Genomic DNA, 11,911 nt, shown 5'->3' with positions numbered 1-11,911 from the left:
CACACTTACCTACTTAATAATAATGTATTTACAGATAATAAAATACAAATTAAACTAAAAATAATTTGAAAAGATTAATAATTTTTTGATAGACTAAACAATTACAATAGGACTAATACTAGAAATTAGTAAACATCAAACGACAGGAAAAAGAATTTTCGATATCTTTGAAAATTCAAAGCAATGGTTTTGTTCAAAATTCTTGCTTTGCAGAATTAATGCATTTTTTGTATTGACCCAGAAAAACTTAGTTTCGAATGGAATAAACTAATTAATTGTAATGATAAAGAAATATCAAAAAAGCAATATTCAGATCAATTCATGTTCTCATTAGATAAGAAGTATGCGCCTACTACAAAATCTTTCAATAAGCTGTTAGATACAAGTATGCAGAGTTAATTACTATAAGATCACGAGCCTGGCGAGACCAAAATGGAATCCAAAATACTCCTACAATTTAAGCAGATGCCCGGATACTTTATTATGACCAACGATGATAGTTAGTTGAATTTTGTTTGACAATACATCTGCTGTCGTTAAATTTTTCAGGAGACACATTTGAATTCCTCTTTATTAAAAACAGACACTTTTGCAAAAAACGTTATTCAGTTCTCGCACTGCAACGGTTTTACAACTATATAGCAAAATGTTACCTTCACCTGCGGTTTGGACGGCAAATAATGCTTCGTAAAATTATAAAACCAAGTAATTTTGTGAAATAGCCAAAGGGTGTCAGAACTCGCGAAAGATCCGTTAACCAAATTATGCTTAGCATTGAGTGATGGCAATTAGCTGGAAAATTGTGTCACTAATGAACCGAAAATCGATACATTTACTTGTTTCGCAGCCAATTTAACCAACAACTCCACTACTTTCTTGTGTCCGTTCTGAGAAGCAAACATAATCGCCGTTCGACCGTCTTTGTACACTGCACTGATATCTCCACCCGATTTAACCAACAATTCCACCACTTTCTCGTGTCCGTTTTGAGAAGCAGACATCATTGGCGTCCAACCGTCCTTCTGCACTGCATTGACATCTCCACCCGATTTAATCAACAACTCCACCACTTTCTTGTGTCCGTTCAGAGAAGCAAACATCATCGCTGTCCAACCCTCCATGTCCACTGCATTGACATTTCCACCCGATTTAACCAACAGCTGCACCACTTTGTCGTGTCCTTTCTGAGAAGCAAACATCATCGCCGTTCGACCGTCTTTGTACACTGCACTGATATCACCACCCGATTTAACCAACAATTCTACAACTTTCTCATGTCCGTTCTGAGAAGCTACCATCATCGCCGTTCGACCGTCCTTGTACACTGCATTGACATCTCCACCTGATTTAACCAACAACTCCACCACTTTGTCATGTCCGTTCTGAGAAGCAGACATCATCGGCGTCCAACCATCCTTCTGCACTGCATTGACATCTCCACCCGATTTAACCAACAACTCCACCATTTGTTCGTGTCCATTCTGAGAAGCAAACATTATCACCGTCCCACCGTCCATGTCCACAGCATTGACATCTCCCCCCGATTTAACCAACAGCTCCACCACTTTCTTGTGTCCGTTTTGAAAAGCAGCCATCATCGCCGTCCAACCGTCCATGTCCACTGCATTGACATCTCCACCCAATTTAACTAGCAACTCTACCACTTTCGCTTGTCCTTTTTGAGAAGCAATCATCATTGCCGCCTGACCGTTTTTGTTCACTGCATTGACATTTCCATCCGATTTAACCAACAATTTCACCACTTTCTCGAGTCCGTTTCGAGAAGCAAACATCATCGCCGTCCAACCATCCATGTCCACTGCATTGACATCTCCCCCCGATTTAACCAATAGCTCCACCACTTTGTCGTGTCCGTTCAGAGAAGCAAACATAATCGCCGTCCAACCGTCCATGTCCACTGCATTGACATCTCCATCCGATTTAACCAACAGCTCCACCACTTTCTCTTGTCCCTTCTGAGAAGCAATCATCATCACCGTCCGACCGTTTTTGTTCACTGCATTGACATCTCCACCCGATTTAACCAACAACTCCACCATTTTCTCGTGTCCGTTTTGAGAAGCAAACATCATCGCCGTCCAACCATCCATGTCCACTGCATTGACATCTCCCCCCGATTTAACCAATAGCTCCACCACTTTGTCGTGTCCGTTCAGAGAAGCAAACATAATCGCCGTCTGACCGTGTTTGTCCACTGCATTGACATCTCCACTTGATTTAACTAACAACTCCACCATTTTCTCGTGTCCTTTCTGAGAAGCAATCATCATCGCCGTCCAACCGTCAATATCCACTGCATTGACATCTCCACCCAATTCAACTAGCAACTCCACCACTTTCTCTTGATCCTTCTGAGAAGCAATCATCATCGCCGTCCGACTGTTTTTATTCACTGCATTGACATTTCCACCCAATTTAACCAACAATTTCACCACTTTCTCGTGTTCTTTTTGAGAAGCAAACATCATCGCCGTCCGACCGTCCATGTCCACTGCATTGACATCTCCCCCCGATTTAACCAACAGCTCCACCACTTTGTCGTTTCCGTTCAGAGAAGCAATCATCATCGCCGTCTGACCGTGTTTGTCCACTGCATTGACATCTCCACTTGATTTAACCAACAACTCCACCATTTTCTCGTGTCCGTTCTGAGAAGCAAACATTATCACCGTCCCCCCGTCCATGTCCTCTGCATTGACATTTCCACCCGATTTAACCAACAGCTCCACCACTTTCTTGTGTGCGTTTTGAAAAGCAATCATCATCGCTGTCTGACCGTTTTTGTTTACTGCATTGACATTTCCATCCGATTTAACCAACAATTTCACCACTTTTTCGTGTCCGTTTTGAGAAGCAGCCATCATCGCCGTCCAACCGTTTTTGTTCACTCCATTGACATTTCCACCCGATTTAACCAACAATTTCACCACTTTCTCGTGTCCGTTTTGAGAAGCAAACATCATCGCCGTCCAACCGTCCATGTCCACTGCATTGACATCTCCACCCAATTTAACTAGCAATTCTACCACTTTCTCTTGTCCTTTCTGAGAAGCAATCATCATCGCCGTACAACCGTCAATATCCACTGCATTGACATCTCCATCCGATTTAACCAACAGCTCCACCACTTTCTCTTGTCCCTTCTGAGAAGCAATCATCATCACCGTCCGACCGTTTTTGTTCACTGCATTGACATCTCCACCCGATTTAACCAACAACTCCACCATTTTCTCGTGTCCGTTTTGAGAAGCAAACATCATCGCCGTCCAACCATCCATGTCCACTGCATTGACATCTCCCCCCGATTTAACCAATAGCTCCACCACTTTGTCGTGTCCGTTCAGAGAAGCAAACATAATCGCCGTCTGACCGTGTTTGTCCACTGCATTGACATCTCCACTTGATTTAACTAACAACTCCACCATTTTCTCGTGTCCTTTCTGAGAAGCAATCATCATCGCCGTCCAACCGTCAATATCCACTGCATTGACATCTCCACCCAATTCAACTAGCAACTCCACCACTTTCTCTTGATCCTTCTGAGAAGCAATCATCATCGCCGTCCGACTGTTTTTATTCACTGCATTGACATTTCCACCCAATTTAACCAACAATTTCACCACTTTCTCGTGTTCATTTTGAGAAGCAAACATCATCGCCGTCCGACCGTCCATGTCCACTGCATTGACATCTCCCCCCGATTTAACCAACAGCTCCACCACTTTGTCGTGTCCGTTCAGAGAAGCAATCATCATCGCCGTCTGACCGTGTTTGTCCACTGCATTGACATCTCCACTTGATTTAACCAACAACTCCACCATTTTCTCGTGTCCGTTCTGAGAAGCAAACATTATCACCGTCCCCCCGTCCATGTCCTCTGCATTGACATTTCCACCCGATTTAACCAACAGCTCCACCACTTTCTTGTGTGCGTTTTGAAAAGCAATCATCATCGCTGTCTGACCGTTTTTGTTCACTGCATTGACATTTCCACCCGATTTAACCAACAATTTCACCACTTTTTCGTGTCCGTTTTGAGAAGCAGCCATCATCGCCGTCCAACCGTTTTTGTTCACTCCATTGACATTTCCACCCGATTTAACCAACAATTTCACCACTTTCTCGTGTCCGTTTTGAGAAGCAAACATCATCGCCGTCCAACCGTCCATGTCCACTGCATTGACATCTCCACCCAATTTAACTAGCAATTCTACCACTTTCTCTTGTCCTTTCTGAGAAGCAATCATCATCGCCGTACAACCGTCAATATCCACTGCATTGACATCTCCACCCGATTCAACTAGCAACTCCACCACTTTCTCTTGATCCTTCTGAGAAGCAATCATCATCGCCGTCCGACTGTTTTTATTCACTGCATTGACATTTCCACCCAATTTAACCAACAATTTCACCACTTTCTCGTGTTCTTTTTGAGAAGCAAACATCATCGCCGTCCGACCGTCCATGTCCACTGCATTGACATCTCCCCCCGATTTAACCAACAGCTCCATCACTTTGTCGTGTCCGTTCAGAGAAGCAATCATCATCGCCGTCTGACCGTGTTTGTCCACTGCATTGACATCTCCACTTGATTTAACCAACAACTCCACCATTTTCTCGTGTCCGTTCTGAAAAGCAAACATTATAGTCGTCCAACCGTCCTGCATTGCATTGACATTTCCACCCGATTTAACCAACAATAGGTTGGTAGCACCCAAGGTTCCTAAATTTAACAGGTTTGCTCGTTACTAAGGCTGATACTCCACCCCCTTTTGGTTGCTAGGGACTCGCGACCATAAATGACGTCACAAGAAAGTTTTAGAAGGCACGCACAAATTGTTGATGTATTTTGCATGGCCTGTGCATTCGGCATTTGCAACTGATTCCCGCATGGCGCTGCATTCGAAGAAAAAAACAGAGATTTGGGAATTAATAGATGGGGGGGACATACTCCTCATTTATTTTGAATACCGCATTTCAAGGTCATAATTTGTGAAACTTGTGGAGCTCTACGTCAAATTTGAGAAGATTTATCCATTGAATTGAATATAAACGAGTACTGGAACACCCAAAAACCTGTTCGTGATTCTTTTCAATACATAAATCCTCTTAAATTTGTCGCACAGCTCCACGACTGTCACAAATTATGACCTTGAACTCCGGTATTCAAAATAAATGAGGAGTAGTCAAAAGTCTTAGAAACATATCTACGACTAGCTTTACAACTTTCGTCCTTGTCTGTGGCTCGCATTCACTGGATACAGTGTATACCTATCTCTCTCGCCAGGATGGAGAGTTTTTGATTGGCTAATTTTAAAACTTGACAACAATTGTAATGTGTGACAGCAAAATGAGTAATCCAACGTACTGTAACACAACAACAAGTTCTCTCAGCACCAAAAAACTACCAACGTCGCATACTACAGACGACAGAAAGTGAGTTCAAAGAGGAATTTTTGGCTCAAGACGCATTTGAACAAATTTGTGCGAGAATTGTCGAGAGAATTGTCGAAACAGATTTTGTCATAAGCAAAAAATAAAAAAGGTACAAATTAAGGGCTAACTAGTGAAATATAAATCGATGGAATATTACAACTAGCATGTTTCTGAACCAAGTCGTCATCTGTGGAGAAATTGAGAAGCAAGATATGAAAATCAACCACAGACTACAAAGTGCAAAGAAAGTGTATTATTATGCGATTACCAAAAGATTTATAATTGAAACGGAAGTCACCAAACATACGGAAAGGAAGAAAAGCATGGATTTTGACAAAAAGAGAAAAGAGTAAAATTCAAGTGAAAGAAATATCCTAGTTAATAAAAATCCAAGGTGTACCTAACTAAATTGGATGAATAGAGAAATGTTCAAAGTATTGAAGAAACATAAATGGAAGCAATAGAAAAATACATCAAAAAGGGACAATTAGATTGTTGAAAACACCAAAAGAATATGAAGCTCAGAACTGGTTAACAAAATATGGACAGAAAGAGGAACACGCAAGGAAACCTGTGGCATTGTAGCAAATAAGATTATGTTTAAGATTTGGACACAAGCAAAAAGGTTGACAATCCGAGAGAAGACTGCGCTCTTTTCTTACACTCTGACGAGGAACAAAATCAAATTGATGTAAATAGTTGCAAATACATCTTAAACGTCACCTACTGCATTTTCTTCTTCGGAAGTCTGGGTCTAATGTGAAGTTTTTTATGTTCTTACAATTAGTCTAGGCTGTTTGAATTAGCTTCTCCATTTTGCCAGATTTCTAATGTCAGACTAGAAAAGTGTTAGTCACACGTTGGTAATTCTGATTTTGTCATTAGTGTTTGACCTTAAACTTATTGAAAACTATGTTTTTCTACTCCTTCTAATATAAATTACTCATTACGTATTTGACAGCAGTTAAGTAATAGTCTATTTAGACTACACGTGTATTCTAAATTAATGGCGACCGCAGAAAAACCGAAAATTTAAATCGATTACGTATCCAAAATTTTAGTTGGTAATTCAGTTTGGTCAGTTCATTAAAGTGTTCGGAAGAGATATTTAAAAGTAAAATCGCTTTAAATCAGCTGAATTATCGATTTAAAAATCCAATTTTTAGTGAATTTGTTTGTGTTTGGTTTGTGGATTGGCATTAGATCTAGTGGGGTGATAATTTGCAAGTGTCAACGATTGCTCGTGTTGCGCAGTTCGTGGCGCAGTTTAATACAATGTCTGACGCCGAAGACGAATTTACGGCTACACCCCCTGAAATTACGGCCCAAGCCAACATGGTTATTAGTAATTTGCTGCCGCCAAAGTCAAAGGAAAAGTATGAATATAATTATGAAAAATTGGAGAAGAAAGAAAAACATAACCTCATTTTCTGAAAACGTTATTCTTGCCTATTTTGAAACTTTAGGTAAAACATTGAAACCTTCGTCATTATGGGCGACATATTCTATGTTGAGAAGTACTCTCAACATCAAGGAAAATGTTGACATTACCACATATTTGAAATTACGTGCATACCTGAAACGAACCTCAGATGGATATAAAGCAAAAAAATCGTCAACGTTTACTTCTGAACAAATTAAACGTTTTATTAAGGAAGCTCCAGACGAAAAGTATTTGTTTTCAAAGGTAATTCATCTATCTAAACGCGACATTTTATTATAGTTATCTATTTGTAGGTTGCACTGATTATGGCTGTTTTCGGTGCATGTCGCAAAAAGGAATTAAAAGATATGCAAGTACATCATGTGAAAGACATGGGAAACGAACTTTATATCAAAATCCCTGACAGTAAAAATAAAACAGAAAGATCTTTTATTGTTTCTGGACATTTCTATGATATTTGTAAAAGGTACATGACCCTACGACTTGCAAATGCTGACAGTTCTCAGTACTTTTTAAACCATCATAATGGGAAATGCTCTCGTCAAGTGGTTGGCATTAACAAGTTAGGTGATCAACCAAAAATCATTGCCAAATTTTTAAATTTGGAACATCCAGAGCAATACACAGGCCATTGCTTTAGGCGTTCTTCGGCGACAATTTTGGTTGATGGAGGAGGTGATTTAATGGCATTGAATCGCCATGGCGGATGGAAAAGCCAAGCCGTGGCTGAAGGTTATGTGGATAACTCGATGGCAGCTAAAAGACATACGTCAGATATTCTGTGTAACAGCATTGAGAATAACAGTGACACACCAAATGTGGCTTATTCTCAATTTAATCGAAACGTAGAAATGGGACCATCAACCTCGAAATGTGCGGCACCAGTTGCCCTCACTAATTGCAAAAATGTTACAATAAACATCAATAATTATTATAACACAAATAATAAATAAAAGCATTTTTTTGAAGTTTAGTTGAAATTTTCCTCCGCAATCGTAGAAAATCGCATTTCAACCGCAATCGTAGAAAAAGTATAGTACGCAACTCGAGGGTAAGGCGACTTATGTACACTCGCGAATTATCGCACTCGGCTAACGCCTCGTGCTTATAATTTTTCGCTCGTGTGTAATACGCTTCTTACCCTACACGTTACGTAATATACTATATGCACATTGAGAATTGTCTCAATATCGTTTAATTGTGGAGCTATAAATAATCGGTTTTACCGCATTCATATTGTGTGAGTCTCCACTTGATGTAGAAGAGCTTCGGCCTATTAAAGAATTAAAGTTTTAACAATACTTAGAATACAGCAAAACGAAATCAAACTAGTGATGAAAGAACTTTGTCACAAAATTTAGCAACATACAAGAGAAATAACGTCTAGAACCTTTAAATTCACAAAACTTTGCATTCAAAGTTCTTTATTGACATTAGCTATGAGAATTTGGATTTGCCATTTGAAATTCGAGTAACGATCTACGTCATGATCCCTGATTGGTTCCATCCTGACGAGAGAGACACTAATGCGTAAGCGTAGCAGCGATAAGAATCAATGCATTAGATAGAGACGGAAATAAAAATTGTTGTTGCACATGTTTTGTGTAACGTATGTCCAAATTTCCATATGGTAACCGGATCTATTATTTTCCAAATCTCTGGAAAAAACTAACCTCAAATAGTTTGCACTTGTCAGCTGACGTTGATCTGTTCTAGTCGCTCCAAAAGTTTTTGTTCGTAGTGTTTGTAAAGTCCATTTTTTTATTAAAAAACCACCAACACCGCACTCTCCACTCTCCTGACCTGACTTTTTGGTGATAAAATCAAATAGGTTAGCTGCCTAAGTGACAATTTGATTACACAAAACGGCCTTTCAGGCTGTGCCGAGTCTTTTCACTATTAAATCATATGATTTGCAATCCAACAGGCTGTAAAAGAAACGTTTTTAACGGAAACACTGTGTCATTTTTCAGAAATTTTAAAAATTTGACAATTATTTTTCACCAAAAATCTCCCTAGGCAACGTTGCCGGTTGTAACGCAGGGGAAGATTGCCGTGTTGGTGGTTTAAAAAAAAAAACGGACTTTACTGCTATATTTGCCGTTGTGCTGCTTTCTTTTGTCGCACTTACACCAAATGTTCAGATTAATAAAAATGTCAAAAGTGACAGAAGTAGTGGCAGTCATTAATCAAACACTTTAGATGAGAAAGTTTCCCTAAGAAGACCGGGATAAAATTTGGAAGGTTTGAAACTTTGCTAAAACTTTCCCCCAAAATTGTGAGAGAGAGCTGCGGTCGCTGCAAATGCCACGTGAATGATTCGAGTGATTCTGATTGGCCGAACTGGTTGCTAGGAGCATTGAGTTGTTATGGTTGTTACAAACATACAAACTGTGCAGACAAATGTGTGGTGTTGTCACACTATCATTCTCCACGACGTTGAAATCTGTTGTAAATCCCAGCCTAAGAATTAATTTAACACAAATTGAAGCCACAGGACATCAATATTATACATTACGTACTATCGCGGAAACAAAATTTCAAACATCAAATTGATTGATGTTTAAAAATTGTAAACTGTCCTTTGTCTTTATAACCTTAAAATTTGTAAAAGACTCAGAAGTGTCAGAAATTTACTTTGTATGTCAGTCACAATAACAATAAAGCTTGATTTACATTGCCATCTCAAAAAGTGATGTTCGAAATTTTGATTCCGCGATAGTACATCAGGTTTAGGTACGATCATCAGCTATAAAATCATCAGGAATAAACAAAAGTTCCTCAAGAAGTATGGCAGGAAAGAAAGGTATACTAAAATAAGTTTAATCATCGCTCTGATGATGATAAATTGTAATTTTGATAAGATCTTGTTAAATTTATTTCTACGATAAATTCAAATTCAGATCATTAAAATTATCGAACGAAATCTTTTTTACCTATTTATCGTTGTTAGAAGTAATTGCGTTTAGAAATTAAAAGATATTGGGCCGGTTTACAGAAGCTAAGTTAAATCTTTGATTTCGATTAATTACTTAACATCATGTTAAAGTGACATGTAATCCTTCTTCCGCCAATCAAATGTTAGCAATTCTCAAATTAGTTGCGAGATTACTTTAATTTCAATTCTCTTATTGTGTAAACCGGCCCATTAACATTAAAAGCTGAAGATCTGCGTTTAAAATAACTTTCTAGTGACGTATTCGCGCCAATTTAAGTGCTCCTATTGGCTAAAAGTTTGTAGCAAACCTGTTAATTTTAGTTAGCTTGCTATGAACCGAAATTGTCACTTTGACAGATTCTAGTGGTTCTAAAATTAATTCAAATGTTTTTACATACAGCATTTTTTGTCAATTGATTCTACTAGTTTTCACTAATTACCGTCTTTTGTTTAGTAGTGTAGGTTATTTCAAAAATACTCTGTATATGTATAATTAATTTTCTGTTAAAAAAAACCGTATTTTCCACAATTGCTAAGAAGCGAATAAAAATATTAACCAAAGCTGAAGTTCCATAATTGTGGTAAAAACTTAAGTTATTGGAATAAGTGTGAAGAACTCACCTCAGACATTTTGGAAAGAGCTTAAACTCTAATCACCTTAGTACTACCCTGGAAGGGTAGCTAATTTGCGCACATTCACGCGTGAATACTAAAATCAAGTCAACGTTTCAATACCACTTAGAAGGGATTGATAAAAAATTGATTACTTACTGTCGAACCTACTTATAGATAACTGTATGGTCGTCAAAATGACTACATAAAAAAATATTTCGCTATCACTTTTTATCGAACTGAATTTACGCAGCCCGAAGCTAAAATTAGATACGAACCGATCATTCAGAAAAATTACTTAAAATGCCTAAAAAAACAGTTCTTTGCATTCTCGTGTGACCTTGTGAAAACCGCCTGTTGCCGCTTAAACTAGCAATTCTCATTTACTTCATTTACTGACTTATGACTTATGACTTTATAAACATAATCAAAGTTCCTAAATATATAGGTCTGAGCCAGAGAGTTGAAACTAATATTACTAGAGGCAGAGATAATTTCGAGATCCTCAAGTCTTATGGCAGAGTTTGTCCCATTTTAAACCAATCTTATGTCTCTGTCTGATGCGCATTTTTCCCACTATATCGTACCATGACCAACTGCATTTATTACAAGTAATATGGCCGTGCCATTTACTCTTGGCAAAAATGTTTTCGTTTGGCATATAAGGTCACTAGATCAAAGTTTCTGTTTTATAAGGTACCGCTATTATAGTCGAAATTTTGTAACTTTGGTTTAACCCCGCCCACATGGACAAATGACGATTTGAATTTGTCGAATCAATGAATGGCTAGCCTCCTTTAAACAACATAATAAAAAATTTGACAACTCTAGTGTCACACTTGCCATGAAGATTTGCGGTTTTGCGGGAATTTAATTAATCGTGAAACCTTCGTCGATTTTGATCTTGTTTCGTCTTCTAATGAATAGACATTTCTATCTCGGCTTCTGGCAAATATCAACGAACTATCAAAATGTTGCAGAGTAAATCAGACTTCCAGCTAAAATTCAATTGGCCCAAAAGGTAGGCGGAGTTAAACCAAAATTATAAAATTCTGACTATAGTTTTCAGTGCGCAATTTAAGAGAGACAGACATAGTCCATAAAGCAATGGGTTAGAACGAGACGCAAGATTCTAGGGAATTGTCATAAAATTGTTGACGTAAAATTTGTCATTGACAAAATTTAAGGTTATCTTCAAATTATTTGTCCAAAATACACTTTAATAAATTGGGAGCCAACGTTAAAAAAAGCCATTTCGGTCCAATTATTAATTCCCGCAAAACCGCAAATCTTCATGGCAAGTGTGACACTAGAGTTGTCAAATTTTTTATTATGTTGTTTAAAGGAGGCTAGCCATTCATTGATTCGACAAATTCAAATCGTCATTTGTCCATGTGGGCGGGGTTAAACCAAAGTTACAAAATTTCGACTATAGTTCGCATGCGTATAAAGTTTAAAGA

At 38.4% G+C, this 11,911-nt stretch overlaps 1 protein-coding gene across 1 annotated transcript; it reads right to left on the bottom strand.

Moving 5' to 3' along the window:
* Positions 1 to 351: 351 nt before the first annotated feature.
* Positions 352 to 10,551, bottom strand: LOC148167660 (uncharacterized). Its single transcript, XM_088045266.1, has 2 exons — positions 10,461 to 10,551; positions 352 to 4,649 (listed from the first exon to the last, which is right to left on the bottom strand). The coding sequence occupies exons 1-2, from the start codon at positions 10,467 to 10,469 to the stop codon at positions 789 to 791; spliced, it is 3,870 nt and encodes a 1,289-aa protein (XP_087901392.1). The 5' UTR covers positions 10,470 to 10,551; the 3' UTR covers positions 352 to 788.
* Positions 10,552 to 11,911: the final 1,360 nt, after the last annotated feature.

Source organism: Gnatocerus cornutus, chromosome 9 (genome assembly GCF_029298725.1).
Source record: "Gnatocerus cornutus isolate USDA-ARS CGAHR chromosome 9, icGnaCorn1.1, whole genome shotgun sequence".
Classification (NCBI taxonomy): domain Eukaryota; kingdom Metazoa; phylum Arthropoda; class Insecta; order Coleoptera; family Tenebrionidae; genus Gnatocerus; species Gnatocerus cornutus.
The sequence above is the reverse complement of the archived record's forward strand: the minus strand, read 5'-3'. Positions and strand labels throughout refer to the sequence as shown.